The sequence below is a fragment of the Phodopus roborovskii genome, unplaced genomic scaffold (assembly GCF_943737965.1).
Source record: "Phodopus roborovskii unplaced genomic scaffold, PHOROB, whole genome shotgun sequence".
Lineage (NCBI taxonomy): Eukaryota > Metazoa > Chordata > Mammalia > Rodentia > Cricetidae > Phodopus > Phodopus roborovskii.
Genome location: NW_026126567.1, coordinates 9642220 through 9660562, shown reverse-complemented (window position 1 = coordinate 9660562; position 18343 = coordinate 9642220). Strand labels below are relative to the sequence as shown.

The window sequence follows — 18343 nt, the reverse complement described above, 5'->3', positions numbered from 1 at the left end:
AGAGAGACCCTGTTTACAAAAAAATAAATAAATAAATAAAAGTCGGGGTAGTAAAAGCACCTGCTGTCAAAGATGATGACCTGAGTTCAATTCCTGAGATCTACACAGTGGAGGTAGAAAACCTAATCCAGGAATCAATCAGTCAATCAATAAGTAAATAAATAAACGTGATTTTAAATAAAAAATAACTAACCTACAATAGGCGTTCATATCTCTCATGACAACCCATCTGTGAAGATGCCGACTGTGACCTCTAACACTGATTTCATGACCTACTAACAGTCTGAACTCTCTCCTGGGAAACTGACGGTGTGAAGTTCAGCCCGGCTTTTCCTTCTGCATTCCCAAAGCCCCCTCCCCTAGTTGGCTTCACTAGGATTTTCTTCTGGTAGCCCACAGTGGGCAGTGTCCTCAGATATTGCCGAGTGTGGAAATGGCATCTCTATTGTACTTGCTTTTAGGTGAATGAGTCTAACACTAGCCATCTAGAGCAATGGTTCTCAACCTGTGGGTTGTGACCCCTTTGGGGGGTTGCATATCAAATATCCTGTGTAGCAGATGTTTATATTACAATTCATAAAAGTGGCAAAATTACAGTTATGAAGTAGCAACAAAAATAATTTTGTGGTTGGGGGTCACTACAACATGAAGAACTGCATTATTGAGACCCATTGGTCTAGAGACTGTCTCTCACCTGCATCCCTCTCACATCAAGTATTTTGGTACCCAGCTTTGTTATCCAACACTTGTGAATAAGGACTCCCTATGGACAGCAACAGGGGAAATGTACTTTAGCACATTCCTTGACAAAAGCAAGGAGTCCTTCTTAGATTTTCCTTCTCTTCTTGATAGAAACTGGGCTGGTGTACCAGGGGTGGTGGCTCACGTCTTTGATCCCAGCACTCAGGAGGCAGAGGCAGGCAGATCTTTGTGAGTTCAAGGACAGCTGAGACTTCAGAGTGAGTGCCAGGATAGGCTCCAAAGCTACACAGAGAAACTCTGTCTCGAAAAAAAAAAAGGAGGAGGAGGAGAAGAACAAAGCCCCCATCCATGTCACCCACTCTGAGATGGTGGTTGGTTGAACTTCTATCAGGCTCTAGACCAGGCACCCTGCAAATGACACCCTGGGATTATATGACGCAGGGACTCTTCCTTGCAGGTGAGAATGGAAATGCCATAATTGAAGCCAGCCTTGGAAGCTGCTGAAAGCATTAGAACTAAAACTCACAAAGGCAACAAACCGTTAACACCAAAAGCCCAGATGAGGAAATGCTTCATCTTTTCAAGGGCAGTGAAGCAGCATGGGAGAATGCAGGGACATACATCACCTGCGCTTGCAACTGGAGATACCCAGCCACATCTGCCGCTGACTCCTTTGACGTCTCCAAGGGAGTTATTTTTTATCAGTCACCAACATTTCAAAACCTGCATCTCCACATCCCCTGGAAGTGCTGCCAGCACCGGGCCTATATTGCTGGACCACCAACAACCAGGTTCTAAGCCACATGTACCAGCTATGGTCAAGCAAATGGTCCCCACAGTGGTATAGTGCCCTGCGCTCCAAAGGGGGTTCCTTAGCTGCCCTCCTTTCCAAGTCTGTGTAGGTATCTGAGTGTGCAATCATGGACCTATAATAGAGATGGAACTGTGGGCTAGAAGCTAGAGATGGTCCCCGAATGTGGGTGTTGATCTAGATTAGACTTTCCAATGTGTATATCATTTTATCCTTCCCAGGGTAAAAAAAAAAAAGCAGAGGCTAATTGGTACCAGGGAAAGCTAGTCACACCTGCAGCCAAGAGGCTGCCCTGTGCCGCAGGCTTGAGTTCACACTCATGTAGGGTAGCTCCGGAACAGCTTGTCAGCTCAGTTAAAACAGGGAAGCACTAAAGGCATGCCTTGATTGACACTTCCGTAGGGACAGCGCTGAGCTCTGCTTTCCAACACTCCCACGATGTAACTAACCCTGGGAGGAGCAGGTCACACCACGTTCTGCAGCAAATGAAGGCAGGAGTGAGCGTGACAGGGTCAGATACTGGCTACCTGAGAATCTGGCATCCTCTGCCTTGCCTTCTCATCTGGCCCAGTTTCTATCAAGAGGAAAGGATGCTGTGAGAAGGACTCATTGTTTTTGCCAAAGAATGTACACATTCTTGTTATTGTCCATAGAGAGGCCTCATTCATATGACCCAATAACATCTAGTGGTATGTGTTTGTTTATGTTTTTTTTAATTTAAGATTTGTTTTATGTATGTGTTCTGCCTGAAGAATGACTGTGTACTGAGTATGTGCCTGAGCCTGTGCCTGACAAGGTCACAAAAAGGTGTCAAAATCCCTGGAAAGATGGTTGTGAACCACCATGTGGATGCTGTGAACCAAACCAAGGTCCTCTGCGAGAGTGAAAGGTGCTTTTAACTGCTGATTCATTTCTCCAGCCCCTGTTCAGAACTTTTCACACTTAAAGAAGTAATGACAGAGCTGGGTGGTTTTTGGTGATGGCTCACGCCTTTAATCACAGCACTCAGGAGGTAAAGGCAGGCAGATTGCTGTGAGTTCAAGGCCAACCTGTCTACAGAGTGAGTTTTGGGACAGCTAGGACTACTCAGAGAAATCTTATCTCAAAAAAAAACAATACAACAACAAAGTTGTTGATGACAGACACATTTCATGAAACCCCTTATGGAACAACATAAAATGCTAATATTGTAAATAACCCAACACTCACTTTTTCTGTAAAGTCTGTGGTCCATATTAACAATACTGAGAACATGCCTGGTAGTGGTGGCATACATCTTTAATCCACCATTTGGGAGGCAGAGACAGGCAAATCTCTGTGAGTTCAAGGCCAGTCTGGTCTACAGAGTGAGTTCCAGGACAACTAGGGCTACGCAGAGAAACCCCGTCGTCTTTAATAGAGAGAGATAGAAGATAGGTGACAGACAGACAGATGGACAGACAGACAGACAGAACAATACTGAGAAAAGGAACATTTTAGGCCCTGTGATAAACATCCTCCCTTACTGAATTCTAGCATTATCATCAATAAGGTAAATACTATGATTATGGCATTCCAATTTTACAGATAAAAGAAAGTCAGTAAAACTGGAACTTACGATACTTAGTAAATGACTGTAATAGAACAGGTACCAGAGAAACTGACTCAGCCATCAGTCACATACTAGCTTTTCATATAGCCCTATTAATCTACATATGTCTGCCAGTGAGGTGTGAATATGCATCTGTGTTCTCTAAAGAAACTAGTGTCCTATGTGGTTTCTGTCCTTGTGGCATTTACATTGTTTATTCAAAAGGAGACTCTTCTCTGATCACTTGCAAAAACCAAGAAGCTCACATACTAGCTACTGCCTCATCACTGTGACCGATTAGATGACCAGAAAAGGATGGAAACATTCCTTCTGGTCATGGGTTCAGGGGATTCTGGCTGTAGTCACTTAGGTCCTACATTCTAGATCCTTTGTGGCTGTTCACAGAGAGAAGAAAAAGCAGGCAAGGCCAGAGGAAGAGATGGTCTCTAAAGATCCTGCCAGTGACCTACTGCTTCCGTTAGCTAGACCCCATCTCCTCCCAAGGTAACGTCAGCAACTGAGGGTCAAGTCTATGATGCATGAGCCTGTGGGGACAATTTCATATCAAAGTCCACTTTAGTCAAAAATCCCCTGGGTCCTACATTGACAACACACATTTTTATTTCAGAACGGTCCAATTAGAAGTTTCCTCAAACTTCCTCAGGATCCACACTTCTGTGTTAGCCAAAAAAAAAAGAAAGAAAGAAAAAAGAAAAGAAAAAAGAAAGAAAGAAAGAAAGATAAAAGTCTCCCAGAGAAAAGGAAAGGAAGGTTTAGTAGAGAGGAAGCTTAGATTGATTAGGGAGAGGTGGAGAGCTGGGAAACTGAACCCAAGTGCTGAGATGGGGACAGGCATGTCCCTCAGAGTGACTGAAAATAGACCTGTGTCTCTAAGTGTAGAGTTGCTGGGAAAGAGGGGAAGATAAGACGGAGACCAGATGCACTGGGGCTTGAATTCCAGGCTCATGAGGTAGGACCTCATCTGGGGCCTTTAAAGGAAGGGACAAGTGTGTCTGTATGCTAGCTTAGTGTAAATAGGGTGGCAGAGACTGGGAGACAGCCAGATAAACTGCAACATGGCTGGTTACACAGCTCAGCAGGTGATGCCAGTAGCCAAACTAGGCTGAAAAACAGCAGCAGAAACATGAGGGAACTGCCCCCAGCAACAGGGGAAAGGAGAGAACCGACTCCTGAAGGCTATCATCTCCTGTCCACATCTGCACACTGACACACACTGGTGTGTGCTGGCACACACTGGCACACACACACACACAACTAAGTAAACAACATTTTAAAGAAATAAATACTGCACGATGGTTACAGGCCACGGGAAAACACAATGGGGCAAAGATGTGAACAACCTGCATGAAGGAGGAACAGGGGAAAATGTAGTCGCCCAAGTTTCTCCACAGCATCCTTGACCTCGACTCACCAAACACCGGCAGTAAACCCCAAACCCCACCGCTTACAACAACCCCAAACGTGTCCTCCACACACTGCCGAATATCACGTGCAAGTGAAATTACCTCTGGTTGAGTCAGTCACTGATAAGCAGAATCAAAATGCTCGACCATTTCCAGAAGCATAATAGCAAGCAGCAAAGTCAGAAGAGGAATGGTCACAAGGCGCTCACTCGGCGTCTCCGGAAGGCTCATTCAGTAATGAAGTTCCAGGGATGGTAGCTGTGAAGAGAGGAGACAACTTGAAAACGGGAGCAAGCAAGGTTGATCTACACTCAAAAGTCTGCCTGCAGAAGTGGGGTCCTAAGCCGTGATATGGGGTCTGTGTTGGCCAATAAATGGCACAGGTCCCTGTTCCCCTGTCCCCTGGCTTCTAAATGGAAACCAAAGTTTAAGAAGCAAAACTGTCCCTTCACTTGTCTCTTTCTCAGTCACCTTTACCCCCTACTCAGCAAGGGTCCATCGTGGAGACAGATGCTGCCCAAAAGGACCATAACAGAGGCGGGCCAATGAACGAAAGTGTGAGGTTGACTTGGGTTTGGCGTTTACAGAACAATAAACGTAGCCTTTGAAGAACTGTTAAGCAAAAGTGCCATTTGTCTACGCTGGGAGCTACAAAGGACAAGAGGGTTGCAGCAGAGGACTAAGAAAGAAAGAGAAAATGCCTGTGGCTTACTGGGTCCTGCCTGAGACCCTATGCCAGGATCTAAGGTCTGAAAGCTGGAGAAAGAAAACAATCCAAATGTGTTTAATGCAACACAGGAAATGTAGGCTCTTGAGTATTGTGTTCAAAATAACTTCTGATTTCTTTTCCTTGTCAGCTCCTTCACCTTACACAGTGTGGGAAGGGGCAACATTAACAACAAGAAAGTGTGCATCTTTAAAAGCACCAAGATTTCATCGGCCGCCTTCTCTGTGCCTGTGCCTATGAACTCATGGTGCTAAACCTTGCTTATTTTATTCTCTTGTTTGTGGGGGGAGCATGGCTATGTCCCTTCCTACAGCAGCGTGTCTGACATTATCATGCTTGTGAGGCCTTCCTTTCCTTTGGCATTCCATGGCTAGCTTGCTTTTTACTCTAACAGCCCTTCTTTCCAAATGATCTCTCTGCTGCAGATACGGCCGTTCGTCATCCTCATTACCCTCATCATTCCCTGACAGGACTCACAGGAGCAGAAGCCTCTTGCAAAAACCAGTCCATCGTTGGGGCCTTTCTGCTGCTCTGCCAAGCTGGAGCTAGGTTTTGGATCTAGTAGGTGGGTCGGTGTCTTTGGGTTTTAGTAACTGTTCTTAGACAGGGAGGGTCAGCCCAGCGGGGGTGGGGTGGGGGTGGGGTGTTCTGAAGGGTGCAGAAGAGATGTTCCAGAAAGTCTCCTTGTTGTGACAAGAGCAACTTGAGGGAAGGGGGTGTGTTTCGGCTCACACTTTGAGGGGAAAGTCTGCCCTGGTAGAAGTCCCAGTGGAAGAAGCTGAAGGGTTTGGCCTCTGGAGCCTGCGGAGCCTGGTCACACTGTAGCCAACACCAGGAAGGCCAGAGAAAGAATACTGAAGGTTAGCTCTTTTTCTGGTTTTTACCTTATTACCCACACTTCTACTAGCCCTGGTCCATTGGTTGACGCTGATAACGTTAGGGTATGTCTTCCTTCCCCAGTCAAACCTCTCCAGAAACATGCTCACAAATAAACAAGAGCTGCATCTCCTGAGTGATTCCAAGTGACAATCAAAATTAAGGGCATGGTGGTATGTATGCTCTTTTAATCCCTGCACTCAATTTGAGGAAGAGGCAGTGGATCTCTGAGTTCAAGGCCAGGCCAGGATGGTCTACAGAGCAAGTTCCAGGACAGGCTCCAACGCTACAGAGAAACCCTGTTTCAGCAACAACAACAAAAAAAGTGTGTGTGTGGGGGGGGGGGTGGGGGGCATTTGAGTAAACTCGTTCATTCTAGTTGAGGCTATGCAGCTCAGTAGTAGAATGTGTACTAACCATGAGTGAGGGCCTGTTTCAATACCAAGCATACTCCCCTCCCCCTCTCAAGACCTGCCCATTCTCTCTGAAGGCCCTTCTTCCTTCTTAGGTGCGAGGTAAGCATGGCTGCTGGTGTTGTGATTCTTAATATGTCACACTATAAGAAGTCACGTCATCTCTGCCATGGGACAAATAAAGCCCACTTACCCAGAGTCTCACCTCCAGGGCCTCTGGAGACTTCCCTGTTTTGATATCCAACCCATAAGAAACCTTAGAGCCACAATGTTCCAGAGGGACAAACCAGTGTACCCTCTTCCGCTGTCTTTCAACGGAAAACTTCGGAAGAGAAGCAGCAATCATTTCCCTTGACAGGCATGTAGAGTGACACACATCTGTCACCCCCGGCACTGGGGAGCCCAAGGCAACAGGACTACCAAGGGGTAGTCATCAATCTCATCACAGGGGAAGAGCATTTAAGGTAGCCTCTCCACTATTGCTTAGATTTAGTTGGGGTCATCCTTGTAGTTCTCTGGACATTTCCCTAGTGGCAGATTTCTCTTTAAACCTATCATGGCTCCCTCTATTATGGTATCTCTTTCCTTGCTCTCCTCTGTTCTTTCCCTGACTCAATCTTCCTGCTCCCTCATGCTCACCTCTCCCCTTCTCTTCCCCCTAACTCCCTCTCCCCTCCCCCCATGTTCCCAATTTGCTTGGGAGATCTTGTCCCTTTCCCCTTCTCCAGGGGACCATGTGTGTCCCTTGTTTCCTAGGTTTTCTGGTGCCACACATACTTTTTTAAAGACTAAAGTTCAGTCTAAGTATAGTGGTACATGAAATTCTAATTCCAGCATGAGGAAGCCTGAAGCAGGAGGATCTTCTAGTTAGAAGTCATCATAGGCTACATTCTCAATAAGAAATTCCAACAGCTACATCCCACTGACAAGATTAGAAACTTGTGGTTTTCTTGTATCTTTTTTAAAACTTTTTAAATTTATTTTACAATGAATATGGTACCTGTTTGTTTCCTAATATGTAAAATGGGGGTGGCCCCTACCTTCCTGTTACTTGAAAGTGACACAACACGTGATGTCACCAGGCTCAGATTCAGTGTGGGTAAGTCCCCAAACCACAGGCTATTCCGCTACTTAGGTTCACACACCTACACTACACTGGCATGATTTGGGAGTAAGATCTTAAAATATGCCATAATTATTCATTTTCAGAAAGTACCTTATGAGGGTCATCTATACCCACTTTCGGATTTGTTGGTACTGTCTTGTGTTTGGGGAGAAGAAGGTGGCTGTACTTAGCTTCTAACAGAGTAATGCTAAAAGTGTCAAACCCAAGGAAATCTGCCCAAGAGTCCTCTTCCAGGAAGAGGCTACTCTGTCACATATGCTGAGGACCTAGTCTGTTGATTGGATGCCATTGAGTATTTTCTGCATGAGCTGAGCAGTGGTGGCCTTTAATCTCAGCACTTGGGAGGCAGAGGCAGACAGATCTCTGTGAGTTTAAGGCCAGCCTGATCTACAGAGTGAGTTCCAGGACAGCTAGGGCTGCTACAGAGAAACCCTGTCTCAGAAAACAAACAAACAAACAAACAAAACTCCTTTGTATTATACCTACCTTTATGCAGTCCTTTGTCATTTGGGTTTAAATTTTCAGCTTGTATTTAGGATGTTTTTGACACAAGGACTCACTTTGTAGCTCTGGCCATCCTCCTGGAATTCACAATGAACACGAAGCTGGCCTCAAAGTTATAGAAATCTACCTGCCTACATCTAGGGTGCTGGGTTTAAAAGTGAGGGTCATCACTTTCACAGGTCTCGTCCTCCTCCTTCTCCTCCTTCTCCTCCTTCTCCTCCTCCAACAGTCTCTCACTAATCCTGGAACTCAGTCTGTAGACCAGTCTGAGTCTTGAACTCAGAAATCCACCCACCTCTGCCTCCTAAGTGCTGGAATTAAATGTCTACATCACCATGCCCGTCTTGTACACCATATTTTAATTAATTTCTTTCTTTAATATCTAGTTTTTGAGTTATTTTCGCTTTAGAATATTAGCTCTCTATCAGATGTGTGGTTGGTAAAAATCTTTTCCCATTTTGTAGACTTCCATTTTGTCTGAATGATGCTGTTCTCTGCCATACACAAGCTTTTGCATTTCATGAGGTGCCATTTGTTAATCTGCCTGCCCCTGCCTCTCCAACACTGAGATTAAAGACATGGGCCACCACACCTCACCTGGCCTGGAACTGCCCTACAACAACCAGGCCTTCAAAGATCCTCTAGCGAAAACTGACTCTAGAGAAATGTCCAGAGACTTACAAGACTGACCCCAGTTAACAATCTGAGCAACAGTGGAAAGGCTACCATAAATGCCCTTCCCTGATAATGAGATTGATGACTAACTTATCCACCATCATAGAGCCCTCATTTAGTATCTGATGGAAACAGAAGCAAACACCCACAGCTGAACACTGAGCTGAACTAGAATCCAGATGCAGAGAGGGAGGATAAGGCCAGGCTACAGAAACACATAGAAACAGCTGACCTGAACATGGAGGAGCTAACGGGCCCCCAGACTGATAGCTGGGAATCCAGCATTGGACCCACTCAGACCCCCTGAACATGGGTCTCAGTTAGAAGGCCTGGGCAGTCTAAGGGACCTCAGACAGTGAAACCAGGATGTATCCCTGCTGCACTAAAGGACTTTGGGAGCACATTCCCCATGGAGGGATACTCCCTTAACCTGGAGGCAGGAGGGAGGGCCTAGTCCCTACTCCAAAGGACTTGATAGATTTTGTTGACCCCTCCTGGAAGACATCACCCTCCCTGTGGAGTGGTGGGGGCTTGGGATGAGAGGGTGGTTGGGAGGCATGGAAGGGAGGGAGGAAGAGGGAACTGGGGTCGATATGTAAAATAAAAAAAATTTTAAAAAATAAGTTCAAAAAAATAAACAAGCAAAAAACAAAAAAAAAAAAAAAAAAAAAAAAAAAAAAACAAAGAGCCTCTAGCCTCTGACTCCCAGGCACTCATCACCACACCTGGCTAAAACTTCAACCTTTTAATAAATTGGCCCTCTAAAATATATTGACCACTATCACTAGGGGGTGGAGGTGCACACCTTTAATCCTAGCATTCAGAAGACAGAGGCAGGCAGATATACGAGAGAGTTCCGGGACAGCCAGAGCTATTACACAGAGAAACCCTGTCTCAAAAACAAAAACAAAAAACCAAAAATCTGGCCCAGTCAACGCCTTTAATCCCAGCACTTGGGAGGCAGAGACAGGCAGAACTCTGTGAGTTTGAGGCTAGTCTGGTCCACTGAGTGAATTCCAGGACAGGCTCCAAAACTACAGAAGTAACCCTGTCTCAGAAAAAAAAAAAAAAAAAAAAAAAAAAAAAAAATCTGTCTATTAGCCACCCACCCAAGTCATAATCGGTGGAACTGAAGAGACACGAAGGATGGAAAAGCAGAGTGTGGGATTCAGCTCAGGTGGCAGGGAGTTTACCTATGTCGCCTGCACTCTGGATTCCAGCCTCCCTCATCAATACATTCAAAAACCAGGTATTCTGGGATACTGAAGACTTGTATGAAGGAGGAGGAAGAGGCAGACCAGACGACGACGACGAGGATAAAGAAGGAGGAGGAGAAACTGGGTGAGTTTGGGGCTAGCAGAAGACCCTGTCTCAAAAACAAACAAAAAATAATGATAAGGAGAGGTCACTGGCAGGTCCAAGATCCAGCTGGAAAGCAAAACTGACTTAATGGAGCCCATTCTATTTGCTCAGCCTAGACTCAGGGGTGTTGGGGTAGGGAGAAGCTTTGGTCCCGCCTCAATGAGATGGTGGGACAGACTTAGTAGACTTCGTAGGTGAGGTCTTAGCCTCTCCGAGGAGCAGATGGGAGGTGGGGTAGGGGAAAGTAGGGGGAGCAGGAGGAGAGGAGGGAAATGGAACGGGGATTGGAATGCAAAAAATAAATTTAAAGAAATGACAAGCACAGAGCAGATAAACTACACCTCCTGCCTTCCCTTGCACAATAAAATTCAGGGTCCTACTGTGACACTTCGAGCTCAGAAACATGTCAAAGGTGTGAGATGTGTGGGCTAAAGCTTGCTCCAGTGCATTTCAGTTTTGTTAGGATATTTTTGCTCAAGTGTCTACCTGTGAATTATTCACGTTTCCCATCCACAGCTAGGACTCTCCCGTGGGTGACTGTCAGAAAGTAGTGATGAGTTAATTTCCGACACCTCTATGCAACTGAATAGCTACCTCTGAACCATTTTTTCCTTAGTAATTTCTCTTCCTTTGGCTCCTTTGTAGCCCGAAAGAGTCATTAAAAGGTGGCTGGAAACTTATCTTTGGCAGCACAGCGGCTGGCCTGGAAACCCTGCGAGCAAAAGCCCTGCCCCCACCCGACCTCCGCCCTCGTTGGCTTCGCAACACTAGGATCTCTGTGGCCAGTAGAGGGCACACTTACTTTACTTTCGCAAACCAGAAAGGCTGTGCCGCCCCGGGGAGGGGGCGGGGAAAGAGTCCTTGCAGCAAAACCCAGCCTAGGGATTGGCGGCTCTCAGCGTTTGAGGCAAAATCCTAGAGGCTGTAGTCATTTTGCAATCCTTTAAGCTGAATTGTGCAATGAGCTGGATCTGGAGGAAGATACTATCATTTAACAGCTGAACCCTGAGTTGCAAACTCAATGGATAATAACTACCTTGAACAACGTGCACGCTATACACTCTCTACACTACTTTCCCCCACTTTTGAGACAGGGTTTTTCATTAGTTCTGGAGCCTGTTTGGAACTCGCTCTGTAGCCAGACTGGCCTCAGTCTCACAGAGATCTGCCTGCCTCTGCCACCCAAGTGCTGGAATTAAGGCAGGAGGTTTCTTAAAATGCCTTGGGTTAAAGTGCCATGAATGAGATTACTTTGGGTTTTGATGCCAAGGGTTAAGCGAATCCCGAGGGAATATGCTTATATAACAAACAGGGCAGAGCAAAACATTCCTGTGTCGAATTGGTTAATAAACTAGGTTACCATAAATATGTATATATACATATACATCTCAAGTGTGTATATATATTACATAATTCACAGCAACGCCTTCAGGAAAAAAAGTAAACTGAAAAATTAATACATAAAGTTAAGTCAGCTTTAATTAGCTGAACACACACAGACCCAAGGAAGAAGGCAAGAATGCAACATTTCTTTGATCAGATCGGCGTTGGCTTTTTTTTTTTTTTTTCTTTTTGTGCATAATTGCAATTCCAGTAATAGAGAAGAAAAATGACTTGGGTTTGTCCGGGTAGGAGGGGGTTAACGGTTTTCTTTACACTAGGGTCTTCGCAGGCTCCCCAGATCCGAGCTGGCAAATTCTACTCCTCCCCCTTTCTGGGAAGTCCGGTGTCCGTCCCCCTCCACCCCCACCCTCAGCCACCCACACTGCGTATTCTCTCGTCTCGCGCCTTGATTTTCCTCCAGCCCCTAAACCGGAGTCTGGTGCAAACTGGCTCCACAGGGGCAAAGAGGATTTGCCTCTTGTGAAAGCTGGCTGTGGAATCGGAACTCTGAGTGAGCCGGGGAGGGACAGGGTGCCGATTGGCAGAGACCGGGAGGGTCCAGGTGGAGCCCACCCACCACCGCTCCCCCTACTATCTACTCCAGCTCTGGAACCGGCAGGGAGACCTACAGGGTTAGGTTGCCCTGGGGAAACAGGCGTCACCCAACCCCCTGCCTGCTGGAAGTCTGAGCCAGCCGGAGGTGCTGGAGTGTGTGTGTGTGTGTGTGTGTGTGTGTGTGTGTGTGTGTGTGTGTGTGTGCTTTGTAACAGCAAATTGGGGGATCCGTTCTGGAAAGAATGTACCTAGTAGACATAGCTAGGTGTACATCCAAAATTCATAATGACCTCCGCAAGAGATACAATGGGTGTTTATAAGTGGCTCTCCAAGTATACGTGGCAGTGCGTTGCCGAGCAATTTTTAATAATTCCAGGCATCATTTTCCTCTGTAGCCCTTGTCTGCCATTGATCCCCATCTAACACTCCACACACTGTCAGCGGGATCATAGACAGCCCACTTTTTCGTCCTAACCTTTCTAAATTCTGCTTTCCCAACCTTAGAGAGCCGCCCGGCCGCCCGGGACGTGAGTGACGCGCCCCAGGCAGGGTACATGGCGGATTGTGTGGAGCTAGGCAGCTGTTCCACCTGCGGTGACTGAAAACACGCACGACACCAACCCAGTGCGCCCGAGCGCTGCGCCCAAAAGAACAGGACGGAAAGGGAAAGGACGTGCGCGTGAGCGAGAGAAAATGGTCGGGCGCGCAGTTAATTCATGCTGCGCTCTCACTGTTTACACCCCAGGAACTGGAGTACTGGGCTGCCCGGCTGAGGCTCCTCCTCTTTCCCTGGCTCCCCACTAGCGCCCCTCCCGGGTTCCCAAAGCTGGGGGAGAGGGGGTGGGGGACAGAGGGAACGGGGGAGGGGGAGAGAGAAGGAAGGAGGGAGGGAGGGAGAGAAAGAGGGAGAGAATCCCCGCCCACCAGCCCTTTATAATCCCAGGGTCTCCGCGGCCCAGGACCCCGGGGCTGCTCTGCTCGCCGCCGCCACCTCGCCTCACTGGGCTCCCCTCCTGCCTCCAGAAGGGCAGGGCTTCGCCGAGGCTTGGCGGGAAAAAGAACCGAGGGGAGGATCTTGCCTAGTCGCAGTATAAAAGGAGCTTTGCGGGGCGTTTTCTGACTCGCTGTAGTAATTCCAGCGAGAGACAGAGGGAGTGAGCGGGCGGGTTGGAAGAGCTCAGTGTGCAGAGCCGCGCTCCGGGCGTCCTGGGAAGGCAGCTTGGGAGTGAGAGGGGCTTCGCCTCCGGGCCTGCTGCCCCCCTGCCCCAGCTCTCCGGCTGACCAGCGATCGCAACCCTCGCCCCCTCTGGGGAACTTTGCCCATTGCAGAGGGCGGACACTTTTGCACTGGAACTTACAATCTGCGAGTGAGGACAGGACTCCCCAGGCGACGGGGAGGAAATTTTTGTCTATTTGGGGACAGTGTTCTCTGCCTCTGCCCGCGGTCGGCTCCCCTGAAAGGAGCTCCTCGCGCTCTCTGAAGGCTGGATATCCTTGGGGCGGTGGAAAACCCGGTAAGACAGATCTGCTGGTCTTCTAATGGATTTTCTTTGCGCCTTGAATGCAGCGGCCGGTCAGGGTAGTCTTTCTGCCATTCCTGTGCTTTTGACACTTTTAGCAGAGTCGTTGGGGTAGGCCGGGGTGGAGCTTGTCAGGATGACAGAGGAAAGGGGAAGAAAAAATCGGGGTGCATTTTGAAATTGGGTTCCAGAGGTTACTCGGGGTTGACACTGACCCCGGCCTGTTGGACGTTTTTGCTTTGCTACATTAATTGCTATTTGTGTCCTTTGGGGGTTTGGACCCGGAGGTCGAGAAAGTCCTTGGTACCCTGAGGTCTTTGGAGAAGGGGTTGCCTTTTGCGTGTGGGATCGAGAAGGCTCTGCAGCCTCTTGACTTTTCCCAGTCTTCGGGAGGGCATTTAAATTTCGGGTTAGCGCATTTCTGACAGCCGGAGACCGACTCAGAGGTGCGTCCCGCCCGCCAATCCCCAGCGGCGATTCCAACTTGTCCCTGACCCTTTTAAGAAGTTGCCCTTTGGCTTTAAACATAGGAATAATAATTTTAAAAAAATAGTGATAACAGTAAAATTTAAACCTGACCTCCACGATATTAGGACTTGGTGCTGGGCTAGCGCAGTGGCGGAAGGCAAAACTGAGGCGGGGATGTGACCGATTCGTTGGGAAACGAGGGGGAACCCTCACATTCCGGGTTGGGATCGGCGGGTATCCCCGCGCCCCTGAATTGCTAGGAAGACTGCGGTGAATCGTGATCCGGGCTGTTCCGTAACAGCTGCTACCCTCGGCGGGAGAGGGAAGACTCCCGGCTCGGGGTGCCGAATCGCTGCGGGGTCTCTGGCGCGGTGCTGTCGCGGTGTAGCGTGTAGAAGGGAGGTGTCCCTGTTATTATTTGACACCCCCTCCCCTTTTATATTGGCAAGGCTCGTTAAAGCCGGAGGCTGAGCTCGCCCCTCCAAGCCAGCAGTCGGAAAGAAAAGCCGGCAGAGGAAGGAAGGGGGGCGCGCTGGGGGTGGAGAAAGAGGAGGGCGGAGAGGGGCGGCGGCGCCGGCTGGGTAGGAGCGCGGCGGCGGCGCGAGCGGGGACCCGGACCCGGTTGGCGGCGCAGACTGCTGGTGCGGGAGGAGCCTTAGCACCGCGGCGCCTCTCGCCTTTCTCCTTCAGGTGGCGCAAAACTTTGCGCCTTGGCTTTTGGCAGCCTGTATTCCCCACAGTCGCCTCCCTCAGCCTCTGAAGGAGGCCAAGGCCGATGGCGATTCCTGGGCGTCTGCAGAGCTAAGTCCCTGCTCCAAGGAGGCGGGGACTCGGAGCAGCTGCTGGTCCGATGTGCGTCGCGATAGTAGGGAGTAAAAGAGCGCATCCCCCTCAACACACACACACACACACACACACACACACACACACACACACACACACACTTGGAAGGACATTACACTGGAAGGGGAGTGGTTCAAGATTGGGGTACGCGCTGCGCCAGGTTTCTGCATCAACCAGAGCCGGCTAACTGGAGCATTGCTTCCCTTCCTGTGCCCCCTCTAGCAGACAGCCACGACGATGCCCCTCAACGTGAGCTTCGCCAACAGGAACTATGACCTCGACTACGACTCGGTGCAGCCCTATTTCATCTGCGACGAGGAAGAGAATTTCTATCACCAGCAACAGCAGAGCGAGCTGCAGCCGCCGGCGCCCAGTGAGGATATCTGGAAGAAATTCGAGCTGCTGCCCACCCCGCCCCTGTCCCCCAGCCGCCGCTCGGGGCTCTGCTCTCCATCCTATGTTGCGGTCGCTGCGTCCTTCTCCCCAAGGGAGGACGACGACGGTGGCGGCGGCAACTTCTCCACCGCCGATCAGCTGGAGATGGTGACCGAGCTGCTTGGAGGAGACATGGTGAGCCAGAGCTTCATCTGCGACCCTGACGACGAGACCTTCATTAAGAACATCATCATCCAGGACTGTATGTGGAGCGGCTTCTCAGCCGCGGCCAAGCTGGTCTCGGAGAAGCTGGCTTCCTACCAGGCTGCGCGCAAAGACAGCGCCAGCCCGAGCCCCGCCCGCGGGCACAGCGGCTGCTCCACCTCTAGCCTGTACCTGCAGGACCTCACCGCCGCCGCGTCCGAGTGCATCGACCCCTCGGTGGTCTTCCCCTACCCGCTCAACGACAGCAGCTCGCCCAAGTCCTGTACCTCTTCCGACTCCACAGCCTTCTCACCGTCCTCGGACTCGCTGCTGTCCTCGGAGTCCTCCCCACGGGCCAGCCCGGAGCCCCTAGTGCTGCATGAGGAGACACCTCCCACCACCAGCAGCGACTCGGGTAAGCCGGGGCATTCCCAGCAGGATAGGATGGAGAGGTTGGATGGACCTCATTGGCATTAATTCAGCTGACCCCTGGGCTCACCCCCTCTTTCTCTCTGCCAAGGGCTCTTCATCCCGGATATTCCTGTGCTTCAGCGATCCCTCCCCCCTTCCCCCCAGACCGCCCTGGTTGTCAGTCCGTACCCCCCCCCCCCCGCGCCCTTCCCACCCCTCAGGAATTTCATTTGGGTTTTTAAATCTTCTGGCTTATCTTTCAACTCAATCCACTCCCTTTTACCTCTCCTAAGCATTTTAATTACCCTGGGAAGGGTGTGAATGAGGGTAAGAGCTGATCCCATGGAGGGTGAATGAATTACCTGCTTCTTCTCTTGACTTCCGGAAAAATATTTGAATTTTAATGGATAAGTTTGCACAAGACCTAAGAGAAGCAAGGACAGAAGCAGGACACACTTTATAGCTTCAGTGCCAGGCCCTAGTGAAAGTTCCTAAAGACTTGAGAAGCTGGCGTTTTTTGTTTTTTTTTTTTTTTCTTCCCATCCTTTTCTGAACACTTCAAAGCCAATCCTGTCCAATTTGGATTTCTTTTTTTCTCCCCCCCCCACCCCACCCCTACCAAGACCTTTGGCAAAGCTGCAAAAAAATTTTTTATTATTGCACTTCCAGTAAAAAAGGGAGTTGCTAAAGTCATACCAAGAGATTTGCAGCTATCACTCACAACACCTGAAGGGTTCTTGGTAAAGTCCCTTAAAAATAGGAGGTGCTTGGGAATATGCTTTGCTTTGGGTGTGTCTGCAGCCTCATTAAGTCTTAGGTAAGAATTGGCATGGATGCCATATCCTGGTGCATGGTAATTTTCTCACCTGCTCTAACCCTGCTCTGCCTTTCTGGGGAGAAGTGAAGATGGTGTCAAGATCTAGTCCAAATTTTCTTCAGAACCCTTTGTGGCATAGCAATCAATACTTGGTATTTGCATAGCATTGGTCAAATGTTATATAGTGGCTGGGTTTAAGCAAGCAATTCTAACGGTGGTCTTCCGCTTCTTTCCTTCAGAGGAAGAACAAGAAGATGAGGAAGAAATTGATGTAGTGTCTGTGGAAAAGAGGCAGCCCCCAGCCAAGAGGTCTGAATCGGGGTCATCCCCATCAGGAGGCCACAGCAAACCTCCACACAGCCCTCTGGTCCTCAAGAGATGCCATGTCTCCACTCATCAGCACAATTACGCAGCGCCCCCCTCCACGAGGAAGGACTATCCAGCTGCCAAGAGGGCCAAGTTGGACAGTGGCAGGGTCCTGAAACAGATCAGCAACAACCGCAAATGTTCCAGCCCCAGATCCTCAGATACAGAGGAGAACGACAAGAGGCGGACACACAACGTCTTGGAACGTCAGAGGAGAAACGAGCTGAAGCGCAGCTTTTTTGCCCTGCGTGACCAGATCCCGGAGTTGGAAAACAATGAAAAGGCTCCCAAGGTAGTTATCCTCAAAAAAGCCACCGCCTACATCCTGTCCGTCCAAGCCGAAGAACACAAGCTCATCTCAGAAAAGGACTTACTGAGGAAGCGGAGAGAACAGTTGAAACACAAACTCGAACAGCTTCGAAATTCTGGTGCATGAACTGACCTATGGGTGAGGAGGAGCTGGAATCCGCTCTGGAATCCTCTCTCCTTACTCATGGAGAGTAGGGAGGGCTATCCCTTCTCTTAGAACTGATGCGCTGGACTTCAAATGCATGCTCACAGCCTAACCTCACAACCTTGGCTGGGGCTTTGGGACTGCAAGCTTCAGCCATAATGTTAACTGCCTCAAACTTTAGGCATAAAAGAACTTTTTTTTATGCTTCCCATCTTTTTTCTTTTTCTTTAACAGATTTGTATTTAATTGTTTTTAAAAAAAAATCTTAAAGTTTACCCACTTTTCCAATGTAAATAGGACCCTTAAATGTAAATAACTTTAATAAAACGTTTATAACAGTTATACAAGATTTTAAGACATGTATTATAAACCATAATTTTTTTTATTTAAATACATTTTCATTTTTAAAGTTGATTTTTTTCTATTGTTTTTAGAAAAAATAAAATAATTGGAAAAAATATAATTAAGCCACCTCTTGTGATTTGTCTCTTTCCCTCCCAACTTCCTCTTCCTCAGTTACAGGTGAACAGAATTTGACCACTTTCACAAGGTGGATTTACAAAGATTGAAAGAAAGAGTAAGAGAGGCAAGGAAGGGTTTTCTTTGTTAAAATGGGGCTGGGGGCCTCCAGGCCTTTAAATTCTCGGGGTTATGAGACACTTCCTGCAAATGGTGATAAGGACCAGGGTTGATAGTTAGGAAAGGGCAAAAGGCGGTGAGAAGGTTAGATGCAGGAGAGGGCGAGGCAAGAGGTTAA

General features: G+C 48.5%; 1 protein-coding gene across 4 annotated transcripts; it reads left to right on the top strand.

Annotated features, from left to right (window-relative positions):
• The first annotated feature begins 13132 nt into the window (after positions 1-13132).
• On the top strand, positions 13133-18057 carry Myc (MYC proto-oncogene, bHLH transcription factor). Of its 4 annotated transcripts, none has more exons than XM_051202449.1 (3): positions 13133-13642; positions 15185-15953; positions 17006-18057. In XM_051202449.1, exons 2-3 carry the CDS (start codon positions 15197-15199, stop codon positions 17566-17568), a joined length of 1320 nt encoding a protein of 439 aa, XP_051058406.1. In that variant the 5' UTR covers positions 13133-13642; positions 15185-15196; the 3' UTR covers positions 17569-18057. The 4 variants fall into 4 exon arrangements, with proteins under 4 accessions (XP_051058406.1, XP_051058405.1, XP_051058409.1 ...); XM_051202448.1 differs by having other exon boundaries at positions 15182-15953; XM_051202452.1 differs by lacking the exon at positions 13133-13642 and adding an exon at positions 14776-14968 and having other exon boundaries at positions 15182-15953.
• The last annotated feature ends 286 nt before the right edge of the window (positions 18058-18343 follow it).

Coding starts and splice junctions, on each gene's coding strand:
- Myc (XM_051202449.1), top strand. CDS start 15,197: ATGCCCCTCAACGTGAGCTTCGCCAACAGGAACTATGACCTCGACTAC. Junction 15,954..17,005: donor CACCACCAGCAGCGACTCGG/GTAAGCCGGGGC, acceptor TCTTTCCTTCAG/AGGAAGAACAAGAAGATGAG.